At 54.5% G+C, this 12,928-nt stretch overlaps 4 protein-coding genes across 4 annotated transcripts; 2 read left to right on the top strand and 2 right to left on the bottom strand.

Moving 5' to 3' along the window:
- Window positions 1–372: 372 nt before the first annotated feature.
- On the bottom strand, window positions 373–3,276 carry LTS14_002410 (uncharacterized protein; the record flags this gene model as incomplete). Its single annotated transcript, XM_064835116.1, has 3 exons — window positions 373–384; window positions 503–3,110; window positions 3,179–3,276. The coding sequence occupies 3 exons, from the start codon at window positions 3,274–3,276 to the stop codon at window positions 373–375; spliced, it is 2,718 nt and encodes a 905-aa protein (XP_064697051.1).
- Window positions 3,277–5,389: 2,113 nt separating this feature from the next.
- Window positions 5,390–8,680, top strand: LTS14_002409 (uncharacterized protein; the record flags this gene model as incomplete). Its single annotated transcript, XM_064835115.1, has 1 exon — window positions 5,390–8,680. The coding sequence occupies one exon, from the start codon at window positions 5,390–5,392 to the stop codon at window positions 8,678–8,680; it is 3,291 nt and encodes a 1,096-aa protein (XP_064697050.1).
- Window positions 8,681–9,179: 499 nt separating this feature from the next.
- Window positions 9,180–10,811, bottom strand: LTS14_002408 (uncharacterized protein; the record flags this gene model as incomplete). Its single annotated transcript, XM_064835114.1, has 4 exons — window positions 9,180–9,377; window positions 9,437–9,673; window positions 9,730–10,088; window positions 10,163–10,811. The coding sequence occupies 4 exons, from the start codon at window positions 10,809–10,811 to the stop codon at window positions 9,180–9,182; spliced, it is 1,443 nt and encodes a 480-aa protein (XP_064697049.1).
- A 401-nt stretch (window positions 10,812–11,212) lies between these two features.
- LTS14_002407 (uncharacterized protein) lies at window positions 11,213–12,745 on the top strand (the record flags this gene model as incomplete). Its single annotated transcript, XM_064835113.1, has 2 exons — window positions 11,213–11,934; window positions 12,058–12,745. 2 exons carry the CDS (start codon window positions 11,213–11,215, stop codon window positions 12,743–12,745), a joined length of 1,410 nt encoding a protein of 469 aa, XP_064697048.1.
- Window positions 12,746–12,928: the final 183 nt, after the last annotated feature.

Raw genomic sequence — 12,928 nt, 5'->3', positions numbered from 1 at the left:
GTGGTGTGAGACTCGGACAGCTTCTCAGTGGAGGGAAGAAGATGAAACATCAGCTCCATATCAACTAAACCTATACGCAAAGCCATTGTTCTTGGTCCCTTCGACTCATGTGTGAAATGTGTCTCAGACGGTGTGAATGCGCGTCTCGCCAGGCCATCATCGGGAACAAAGACAATTGCATTGTCGCCATCCAGACAACACTGACCTGCTGAGACAGCTCGGGCAGCGCACCATGGCACCACCTACGACATCTGTTCTGGACAGCATGGACACTCTGCCACAGAGTATTGCTAGATGTGAAAGCACTCATTTGATGGCGGGGATACGATGGCGTAGCACGAGGGTGCTTTTCGATATGGGATGGGATAGCGCTCACATTACAGCCTGTTCACCGAGTCAGCACAAACCCACACAAAACCTACACAAAACCCACACAAACCCATTCCATCGTCGCCATCCAACAAGAAAAAGAGAGACTTAAGGAAATGGGAACAGCACTTACACAAGTCCCATCGCTCTTCTGAGCCGGCACCCCCATCTCATCAAACGTCTTTGGCCCCTTCGCCGGCTTCTGGGACCCCGTAGCAGCAGATCCAGGCGCACTACTCGTCCCCGTATTCGGCTTCGGCGTGCTTACGGGAGTAGGCCTTGAGTGAGCAGCAGCAGTAACACCAACACCACCACCTCCAGCATCAAAGGCAGGACCAGAAGGTTTCCTCTGACGAGCTTCCAGGGGTCGGGAAGAGGGGAGGGAGGCTCGGCCACCACCCCCACCCCCACCGACCCCACCACCACCACTAGCTGCTTGTTGTGATGAGGCGGCGGGTTGCTGTTGTTGGTTCGGTTGATGCGGCGGACCTCCCTGTCCCTGCCCTTGCTGCTGGTCAAAATTAGGCATACTAGGATTCCTCGGTAATGGTGCCCTCGCTCCACTTGCGTTGGGTGGTGGTGGGCGAGGACCGTACGAGTTCGAGCGCGATTCCGGAGGCGCCGAGAACCCGATATCGAGTCGTGATGCTGACTCCATGGCCTGGGGCAATTGACCCGGTGGTGCGGTGGGGTGATGGGGTAGTATACCCGGTTGCGGTGGCGCTGCGGGAGAGATACCCATAGGTCGGGGACCGTAGCCGGCTGGGGCGGGAGGTCCGGAAGCTATTCGTTGGTTTGGTGGGCGAATACCGGGGCCTGGTCCTGAGCCTGGTTGATACGGAGGCATATTTTGGGGTGATGGGCCAGCCCCGATGGTAGCTGGGCGGGAGTTTGGCGCTGGTCCGTAGGAGTGAGCATAGGGCTGTGTCTGGGGTCCATTGTAAGAAGCTCTACCGCCCTGCTGACTCTGACTCGGGAGTTGCGGAACCGTACTCGCCGAATGACTTCTCGCATCAGCGTTGAACTGGAAGGCAGAACTAGGTCGCATGTCCGCCGGTCCAACGGTCGTCGCCGGGCGCGGAGGCGGATTGGCGTTGAAGAAGCCGCCTGTGGGTCCGAGTCGGGGTGTAGCTTTCGGTGGGCCGTCTTCGAGGGGATATGGGGCCACGGAAGCGGGTCTCTGGTCCAGTGGTTGGAGGGCGGGAGGTCGGTTGTCCAGTGGATAAGGTGTTATGGAGTCGCCGCGGGGTGGTGGCTGGATAGACGAGCTACTCAACCTCATGCCGCTCGCCGGTGGTCTCGTCGCCGTCGCCCCACCACCATTACCATTACCATTACCATAACCATAACCAGCATAACCCTTCGCCGCCACCGCCGACTCCTCAGCAATCCCCTTCGGCCTCCTCTCCTCCTGCAGCCGAAAGCGCTCAGGCTTATACCCTTTCACCGACCCATACGTCGATTTGATCCGTGTGATCGCAACTTTCTCATGATCCTTCCGACTAAGATACTGTTTCCTCGAAAGCCCGTCGATCCTACCCCTCGCATCCTCATTCCCATGCTTAGCAGCCTTCTGATACCACTCCAACGCCTTGTCCAGGTTGACCGGGACATGCATGCCAATCTCATTGAAATACCCCAGCGCGAACTCCGCGGTCACGAGACCGCTCTGCGCGGCTTGTTCGGCATAGGTATAGGCTAGGGACTCGTTCTTGGGGAAGAGTCCTTCGGAGCCTACGAGGAACCATTTACTCAGACCCATGTCCGCCTCGGCTTCTCCTTGCTTCGACGCCAGAGCGTAGTAATGCATACTCAACGCCGGATCGAACTGGCACCCCAACGCACCCAACTCATACGCCGACCCCATCTTCAATTGCGCTTTCGCGAACTTCAAATACGCCGCCTTCTCCACATTGATCCTCGCGGCCCGCTCATCAGACTGCAAGTAACCCTCCGGAATCTCAATTTGGGGCAGTTGTCTGGCGAGCAGCATACCGTAGACGTAAGCGCCTTGCGCCGCATTCTCATCCGCAGCCTGCGCGCTCTTTCTAATCAAGTCCAGTCCTCGGGCGAAATCCTGCTGTTGGCCGTGTTGGCCTCGGAGCGTCATCATACCCAATCTGTAGCAGCTCGCGGCATCGCCCGCATCGACACCGCGGTGGTAGTGTCGCAGTGCCTTAATCGGGTCGTTGTAGGATTCGTATAACATCCCGATTCTGTACTGCGCTCGCACGTAATCTCTATCCGCCGCCCGCGAATAACAGCGGAATGCCTCCTTTTTGTCCTCCCTGTGCCCGAACCTGCCCCATTCTAACCACATGCCTCGGAGGAACTCTGCTTTGGGATGGTGCTGGTCGGCGAGGAAGGTGACGACGTTCATGGCGTCGGTTTTCAGCTGATGCTCTATTCGCGGTGTGCCTGCTCGAGCGGTCATGGGCTTGGCGGCTGCGAGGCGTTCCTCGTGGTCGGCGCAGACGCCGACGTACATGAGTGTGTCTTGAGCCCATGCGAGCTGCATTTCTGGGTCGTTGGAGTTGAGGACGGCGAGGCGAGCGTTCTCCAGCGTCGCCTCCACTTCTTCGTCTGAGGGTGGGACATTGGGGGGAGGATTGTTGAGTTTGGGGAAGGGCGAGAGGTGGGGGATGTCGTTGTCGAGAGGTATTTCTGAGTAACGATTCGGGTTGTGCAGGTTCATGTGGTGGAGGCCGTCGGCGATCTGGTTGGACATTTCCGGGTTGATTCTGTGATTAATGTGTCAGATCTTGTGCCATTGACCAAGCTCCACCATATGCATGTACCATCAACATACCTCTGTGGCTCCGGCGAGATCAACTCGGGCGGTGGTGGAGGCATGTAGTACTCATCATCATACCCACCTGGCACGAACGTGGCACTGGTATACACCATCTCTTCCCGCTCTGCACTCAATCAATCCCAAAAAGTGCAGCCAGGAATGCAGCAATGTAGCGAATTAAGCAATATGTAAGCTTATGTGCAGGATCTCGTGAGCCTCTGTTTGCTGTTCCTGCAGCCTCTCATCAACCATTGTCCAATAACCTTCCCTTCTCACTCAGACCTGGCGTGATGGCAGCAGTCGAACGATCATTACAGTTCAGCTTGAGGCTCATGAAGAGAAGCTTAGGACTATCTAACGGTGAATGAAGGTATGTATTGTTGGAGGTGGGCTATGTATAGTAGCTTAGCCCTTAGCCCGACCACCGTATACCTTCAGAAACGCGTGGCGACGTAATGGCCCATGTGGGGTCTGACCGTGAAACTATACAGTACTCTCCTGCCTTCACCTCATCGTCCACATCTCCTTTCCACGCGGCCTTCATCAAACAACAACGGTGAATCGTGATCTATCGAATGCTTGGTTGAGCTTTTCGTGGGCGAAGGCAAATCAGCTGCGATAGGAAGTCACGGATCGCGATGCTCGAGCGGTCAGAAGATGCACAGCCTCGTCCGACTGTCTTTTGGACAGATGCCAGGCAACGGTCAAGGGCGAAGTGCCCTTTGCACACTCGCGCAGTGTGGTCGTGTGCCGTATCATGCTAGATGGCTATACAGGAAGAAAGGGAACGTGAAATCCACGAGCCAGCCCTTGTCGGCATGATCACGGTAGTGTTTGCCAAGCAGCAATGCAGATGTAGCAATATGGCCGCAATAGCCTGGTTGTCTAATATCCCGAGGACTTACCAAAGCATCCACAATACGACTATGTATCAGATGAGTAAAACATGTAGTCGGCAAGGCGCTGCTGCTGAAATGCTGACCTCTACCAGCCAAGGCACCCTTTCGCTCATGCTCATGTGGATGGAGATCATGGTCTGGACGAATCAGCCGATCAATTCATGGCAGCAGCACACGTGCGAAACACATCTCCACGCTGAAAAGCCAGAGACAATAAGCCATGAGCCATGGTCATGACAATAGCAAGCGTGAAGTGAGGTTGCTGACGCCACCCAACATCACCGAAAAAAAGATAATCATTGCCATGCCAAGACCAAGATGTCCACAGTGCGAGCATTCAGAAGTCGCCTCTCTATACTGTAGAAATCACCCTTCACATCAATCACACCACGCACCAGTGACTAAAGAAAAATGTGCTTCAAGCCTAACCTAACCCCAGGATCCCACCTTTTCAGTTGTCCTCGTGCCTTCTCCTTCCCGCCTAGCGCAAGCTTCGCCTGACTAACAACTTAACAATAGCAAGGGTCCCGCCTATTGATCCCAGCCTAGCCCCTTCAATTTCGCAATTCTCACATTCGCAGGTGAAGCTTGGCTTGCGACTGCTCATGGAAAGAGAAACACGCACGCCAATCGCAACTCCTGGATTACTGAGAACGGCTACCATAACAATATTTTTTTGCTGAATTGGCACTTGGCTTGTTCGACACACACTCACAAGCACCATTTTGCTCACACACGCACTTCGAAACCATCTTTTGGCACATACGAGCTCAGAAGAGGTCTGGCAGTGACACCATCACCATCATCTCGTCGAATACGAGCGCAGCAGCAGCATCTGCCTCACATATTGTTTTGCTCTTGACACATCGCGCCGCCGTCGCAACACCACGAGAGCATTCTCTCGACACACACAACGCTACGCTTTGCAGGGACATCATCATCACCTTCTCGACTCGCACAAGCGCAGCAGCAGCATCGCGCACGATCTCATCAGCATATAGCAGCGTTACATATTACTTTGCTCTTATCACGTCACACCACCGCAGCACCACGAGAGGAATTTCAACATACGCATTCACGCGAGCGCTTTGCAGGGGCACAGTCGTCACCATCTCGACTCACATAACCGCGGCAGCATCTTGCACGATATCAACATAGAGCAGAATCGCATATTGCTTTGCTCTCGACACATCGCACCGCTGCCACGCTACGAGAGCAAGCACACCAAGTCTCACACGCATCTTCAGTACATAATCTTGCAATATCGCCATCAGCGAATCCTGCATCTTCAGTACATACCATACAGCACCATCATTTAACAGCAGCCATGAACGGCACCGCGAACATGCAGGCTCAGACTCACCAGCCGCAATACAACATCTCGCCGCACTTCCTCCACGCCCTCCGTCAACAAGCAGAACAGGCAGTGCAGCATCAATACGCCAACATGACTTCCGCCGCGAAGCAACAAATGTTCGACAATTGGACGGCGCAAGCACCGGTCGGGTACCGTGATGCTGTGGTGGCAAAGCACGGGACTCAGGCGCTCAACTGGCTGTTGTGCAACAACGAGTACAAGGTGAGGGTGAACCGGTATATCCAGAACATCGCGCAAGGCCAGAATGGTCCTGCTCAGACGGAGGCGACAACTGCACCACCGTCACAACGGACACCACATGTCCAGACGAATGCGCTTTGGGGCCAAGCCAGTCACGCCCCACTGGTCGGCATGCAGCAAGCGTTCACTCAGACCTCGCTTACGCAAACTCAGGGGCAGATTTCCCACACGCCCTCACCAGCCACCACCGCGCCTACCAACTCCACGCCAACTCAGCAGCCCTTCAGTCTCCCTCACTCTGTTTATGATGCTAGACTCCACGCCCAGCAGTCTTTCCAAGCGAGGCCGGGTGCAGTGTCTGGAGCCATTGCCGCACCAAATTCCACGCCACAGTCATCCCATACTCTCAACATCATTGCCTCGCAACACGAACTCCACTCACGCAGGATGCTCTCTAGAGGCCTGCGGAATGGTCCAGCTGCTCATGGCAATCTCTGCGCGCAGCATAAGATCGTTGTCGGTGGTCAACAGATGCAAAAGAAATTCGCGCCGCAAGAGAAGCTCATCGAGACGTTCACAAAGTACACGGCTTTCTTCCCCGTCTGCAGTACATGCCGCACCCAAGAGGTCAAGAACGCTATCCAGAATACACCCGGCCCTTCAAAAATGCCACCTAATGGATCCATCGACACTTGCTCTTGCGCCTCGCACATAATGGCCGACTGCCCCTTTTGCGAGGTCGGGGGCATCGAGACGAAGAAGCGACTCGCTATGCAGCAGCGACAAGGTCATGCTTCGGACTCAACACCGCGTATGCGCTGCCATTGCGGCAAGCCAGCAGAGTACGAGGAGGCTGTGAGGAAGTGTGCGGGTTGCGGCGGCATCAGCACTCAGCCTGCTAATTTTGCCGGCGAGCGGGTTAAGTTCTATGCTGCGACCGATGTGGTCGCGAGTGTTGGGGATGGCCAGAATGTGGTGATGAAGTATGTGCAGCAGTTGCCCTATCAGGTGCAGCAGTCGCAGAAGCAGGCGCAGGCGGCGAGCAGTTCGAGTATGGCACCGATGCAGAATACTCCCACAATGACGCCAGGCCATGGCACATTTCAGCCAAGCAACAAGCGCAAGCTCGACCACGACTACGATCAGACGCAGGAGCGAGCACCGAAACGTCAACTGCAGTATCCTATGCCTCGACAGCCGACTCCTCAGCACGACCACTCACAGTCAATGCAGACCTTGCAACGCAATACGCAGCTCGGCAATCAGTCCGCCGGTCTTTCGCTGCCTAAGCAACTACCCACACCTCAGCTGAGAACCAATCATGCATCAAGTCCGGCTGCATACTCCCCACAGGCTGGCTCGTCACAAGTCGACAGTCCTGCTACACCGGCCAAGAAGAAGAGGGCTCCACGTGAGGAGAAGCGAACAGCATCTCAAGCCGGCCTCGTGGCTCCCGTAGGCAACAACTACCCTCAACGCCGGCAGACCATGCCGCCCAACCATCAACCTTTGTACGACGCAGACATAGCATCTAGGCTGGCATCCACGCTCGGTTTGATCGTAAAGCCACACACCATCGAGATGGGCCAGCACGCCACTCCATTCCACGTCATGGCCACCCTCCTAGTCGATAACCACTACAATCATATCGACCACAGCACCTGGTTGTCCGCCTTGAAAGTCCTCGGCCTCAACGGCGTCGAGATGGCGTATCCGCAGCCGCAGAAGGGCTCCCAGCCGCTCTCAGGCGGCCTGATCATGGATAATTTGCGTAATCTGGGTTTCATGCATAATCACCAAGCGAGAACGAGACCTGGTGTTGACTGTGGATGCTGTGCGCGGCAGCATGCTTTAATGCAGGGCGTGGTACCTTCTGGCCGGGTCTCGACGCCTCCGGCTCAGTTCAGTGATCCGAATATGCCTTCGCCGGAGTCCGCGCAGGGTCGGAAGACCTCCGGGCAGCGAGCTAAGACTACGACTTCGTCTCAGGAGAACGAGATCATCGACTTGTCTTCGCCGGCTTCTTCGCCAAACGTCGCGACGCCTGAGCAGGCTAGGGCCGCTGAGCCTGGTGTTCAAGATAATACCGGGTTGACGGACGAGGATTGGATGAGTTTTGTCAATTATCCTGACAATGCTACCGCTGAGCCGGGGAGTGATGGGTCGTATGAGCAAGAACAGCAACCATTGGTTGAGGACACGATCGCTGGTCATGGTGCTAAGAATAGCGAGCGGAGCTTGACGCAAATCGAGGCGAATCTTCTCGAGCTCCTTCAGGCGGACCGTCCTGCTCAAGAGCAGAGTGTTGCAACGAGTACTACGCAACAGCCGACGGTGCCGGCTGGTAGGGATGAGTCGTGGGCGGGGTACTATCCGGTCGGTCACCGAAATCTCTCAAATGGTGTAAACGATCGGCTGTTTGAAGGCCTTGAGGGGGAGGCTCTTTTGGCTGTAGTTCGTGAGGAGTCATTTGGCTCTGGTCCACCTGCTGTGCAAGAAACAGAGTCGGCCGTTATTCCACAGGCGGTTGAGATTGCGAAAGAGACGGGCGATACTGTGGCCTGCGAACTCGCCAATCCGATCGCCACCGCTGATGGTGCTGCCGATAGTGCAGCAAGTGCTACAAACACCACCGCTTCCGATCCTCCTTCGAGCGGTCATGACACGATCCCTCCCAGCGTGCATAGCACCCCACCCACACTAGCAGGCAACGAGCAGACATCAGAAGTAGAAGCAGAGAAACAGCATGATACTACTCCTCCAATCAGCACTCCCGCTCCAGACTTCCTACCCCGCGTCCTAACACCCGAGGAGCAAGCTCAAGCCGACAGTATCGGTACAATCTTCGATCTAGGTGAGGATGAGCCGAGTTTCACTCAGGAGGGCAATGGTGGCGATGAGTGGGCTGTTTGGCCACCGGAGGAGGACGGCACTGCGCCGGCTGAGGAGGGTGGAGAGGATGAGCTGCCTGAGCGGCCGGAGGGGTTGATGTCGGCTGGGCAGTGGGAGGAGGTTATGGGTAGTGGGGCGTTTGATGATCTGGGAAGTCAGTTTGAGTAACCTTTCCGGGATTAGAGAGAGAGAGAGAGAGAGAGAGAGAGGTGGTTACGAACATTGGTGAGAAAAGAAGACGGGACTCCTCAGCTAGAGATACGTTGATGCAGGAGCCTGGAGTGTGTTGTCGATTTTAGAGATTGGATGGATATGCACGAGCGATGGATACGTGCTTTGCAATTGGGCGGGAGTTCTAGCGAGATTTGGTTGGAAAGGAGAATGGATGATGCAACTTATGACACCGCTAGGATTGCTTGAGCGTGGATGGCTACGAACACAACGATCATGGCATGGTATAGCAATGGCTACTTCTGAGAAATGAAGTCCTACATAGAAGCGCCGCACGGCGCTCGGTTCTTGACATCGCTCAAAACATCCAGAGCGCTCGCGACTACGACGAACGATGGCAGATACAGGAGCGGCATCAGCCAGCTTAGCTACAGATATCGTTCCATGAGATTGTTGTACACTTATGATACACATTATATAGCTTCGCACTCCTTTCCTAACTACCAGAATTATCCGCACAGCTCCAACTTGATCCCGATCCTGCATCGTCGTGAATAGCTTTCCCCGAAGCGTAGAGACCTATACCGCATATCACAGCACCCATGATTAAGATAAGGAAGTTTAGGACCGTGAGCCAAATCTTGCGGCTATTGCGGAACCATTGGCCGTAGTTCATATAGAGCCAGAATATACCCTAGTGTCTGTATTAGCACCACACTGTAATCTGTGGCTGGAGAGGGAACATGGGCTTACCGAGAGGCCGTAGGTGAACCATGAGGCGAAGAGGGCCGTGATTAGGGAGTTCAGGTCGTTGAATACGGGTATGCTCTCGGCTATTACCCAGGCGATGACCCAGAGGGTGAGGATTATGGCTACCCACGAGCCGAATGATAGCCAGGTGTTTTCTTGCATGTGGCGCGTGCCTCGGAATAAGCGGACGTAGATGTATTTGGCTGCGACGTTGGCGTAGATTACACCAGCGATTAGGATCTGGAAAGCTCATCAGTAGGTTCCTTTGGCTGTTGGTATGGCAAGGAGTAACGTACGGTAGGCAAAGCGACCCCATAAGCAATCTTAGCCACAACCAGCGACGCTGACCCCAAGGCCGGGGAGGATACATCCGCACCGCAGTATCGATATATCACCGCCGCGACAACCAGATAAAGGGTCATATCGCAGGCTTGCAACAGCAGCAGTGCTTTTGGGAAGTCCTTAGGGTTCTTAAGCTCGGAGATGAAGGAGAAGAAGGCTACGTGGCCCGCGTAGGCGAAGATGATGTTGGTCGTGCTGGCGAAGGCCGAGGCGAATGTTGTGGTGTGGACGGTTGCGCGGATGATGGGGTCGGGTTGCGTTATGCCCACGCCTATCATGGTTATCATTATTGCTGAGAGGATGGAGATGAAGGCTAGGCGGTACAGTATCAGCGGAATAGTTCGTATCATGGGTTTAAAGCAGCAAGGGGGGTTCACTGGAACTCACAAGCGATAGATAGATATGACACTTTTCTCAGTGTCCTCGGGAGCGTGAAGAGGAATAGTATCACCACCCCTACGACACCCCAAACGATCGTACAAGTCGCATGACCCGTGATAGCATTCATAGCGATCGTGAAAGTCAAAATATGACTACCCATGATGAAAACCAAGAAAATCGTCTGTGCCGCCCCGAAAACCTCTCTTCCCACAGCGCCCAGCATCACCTCACCCACGTCAGCCAGATTATGGACGTAAGGATATGCCATCTTGAACTGGAAGATCGTGTAACCCGTGTACGTCGCTATGGTGCCCAAGGAGAGCAGGAGGATGATACCGGGTACCAGGCCGATGTTGGCGAGGACTGAGGGAAGGGAGAGGATTCCTAGGGAGATGGTTTCGGCGATCATGATCATGGCGCCTTGCCACCAGTGCATTGTACGATATTTTACGGCTGCATTTGTTTCGTCGCCAAAGGGGTCGTCGTGGGCAGGCTTCTGGTTCTTCGATCCATGATGGTCATTGTGTCTGTCCGACTCGGTCGTCCGTCGCTTCTCAATGTCCTCTCCTGGCACGGCCCCCAGCCATGATGCCTCTGTGCCATCCACTGATCTTTTGCGCGACCCATTGCTCGACTCTCTCCGTCCGTCATCCATGGTCCGTCGCACTCTTTGCTCGACACTTGCCCGCTCACAATTCAACCACACCTAGTCCAGACGACAGAGAAATAGACTTGAGGAGAAATAAGGAAAGCAGTCATACTTCACCTGAACCTACCTCCGACCTCGCTTTCTTTGCGGACCGTTCTATCATGCTTCGTACGTGCACGTTGCGGATGATCGTCATGGCAGGGTCGACTGGTGAGGTTTCTGCGAAGTGCTCGCGAGAATTTACGTAAGCGGTCGATGAGATGAGTGGGTCCTTTGATATGATCACTTGGGACTGTACACCAACATCACCTTCATCATCTCCTCCATAGATGCCGTGGCCTCTCTGCGAGTGCTTTGCTGGACTTTGGCGGGATGGACTATACTAGCCACTTGGCTCCAGGAGCGTCATGCAATTCATCAACGAGACTGGAACTCAAGAACATGACCCGGAAACGCGCCAGACCATTCGCCGCCATGTCATGCTGGGCAAGAATCGAGGAAAGAGACCGTCGAGGCCAAAGCAGCCTTCTATCCTAGGCGCATCGGTACTTGACCTAAATAATGCTGCGCTTGTCAAACACCCTTCGGACAGAGCTGTCCCGTCAAGGGTAGGATCGGATATATCCTTCCTCAAGTTCGCAGACAATGTCGAAGAGAGCCTTATGAGCGAGACTCTACAGTTCTGCTCCGCTACCAATGAACACATGTATGTCCTGGAACCATGTATTTCCTTCGAAGCTTACGACCCTCTCGCGTTGTGTTTCCAGCCACTTGCCAGCGACGCACTCTACCTGAATACTATGGTCTTCTCGTCGAAGATCTTCAGAGATATCGCTTCTCAGAACAGTATCGCACGGTCCAAGGGTGGCAGACCCAACCTAACTCTACAGCATTATGGCAAAGCGATAAGTATACTGAGGGAGAGGGTTGCCGAGAACCAAAGCCCAGACAGTGAGGTCTCCGATATAACGATTATGGCCGTCTTGCTGTTGGCTATGCATGCGTTGGTAGTGGGACATGCGACGAACGCACGCACTCATGTCAAGGGTATGGTAAGGATGATTCACATGCGAGAGGGCGCCCTTGTGTCGTACAAGGACAAGACCAAGCAGTTGACGGAGATTTTGCGGTAAGCATGTCTTGGTCTCACGACATCGTTCACTCCTGCCTGACCAGACGGAGGCACACCCTGGACGTCGTCCCGTAGATTTATTTGATGTCCATGGAGACGAGCATGCTAAGAAAACCACAGGTGCGACCTCTCCATTTCATTGGCGACGGGCCGCCCACCTCTACTCAACCCACAAGGTCTATTCGACGACGGCGACGATAAACTTTTAGGCCTTGACGGATCATCTCGGCGCGAATTGATACAACAGCCAGATTCGAACATGAGCAACGACTCGTCCAAGGTCTGGACCATAATGAAGCATTTCTGCGCTACAATCAACAAAGCTACCACCGCAGAGCGCAAAGTCTCGGACAGGGAGTTCCTTCAAACAATGTCTTCGGTCATGTATGGCGCACTGAAGACATCTTCCCCAGCTGGGTCAATTGAAGAGTTGATTCGCCTCGCAATCCTGTCCTTGTCGGCGGATGCTTTTCTACAATGGCGGCGAGTCCGGGTGCCTCTTCCGTGGCTCCAACGACAATACCAAGAAGCTCTTGCTCGTCGTGCGCGCAATGCGACCAATGCCATCGACCCGAGTCTTGCTCTCTGGCTTCTACTGATATACGGGATCGGCTATAGTCCGCTTTCTCCCAATGACCTAGACAAGCTACAGTCGTGGTTGACCAGAATCATGCGACAGGGCGAGTCAAACAGCTGGGCCGACGTGAAGAGCGCTGTTGACTCGCATCCTTGGATAGATATTTTGTGCGACCGTCCTGCGCAGTCTTTGGTGGACCAGGCGCTTAAGCAGCAAGGTGTTGAAGTATAATATCTAGGTTCAATAAGAGGCTTCTCGGGACGTCAACTCGGTCTAGTGACGACACGTGGATTGCATCGAAGTCCGCCTTCGGCATTCAACAGCCCCAGGTACGCGACAACGATAGTGGGGAACACCACAGGATGCTCGTATATAGCAGAGACCCTACGGACGGCTGCTTGTCGACCTCATGCT

The sequence above is a fragment of the Recurvomyces mirabilis genome (genome assembly GCF_035927965.1).
Source record: "Recurvomyces mirabilis strain CCFEE 5264 chromosome Unknown scaffold_5, whole genome shotgun sequence".
NCBI lineage: Eukaryota > Fungi > Ascomycota > Dothideomycetes > Mycosphaerellales > Teratosphaeriaceae > Recurvomyces > Recurvomyces mirabilis.
Note: the sequence above shows the minus strand (reverse complement) of the source record. Positions and strands in the feature narration are given on the sequence as shown.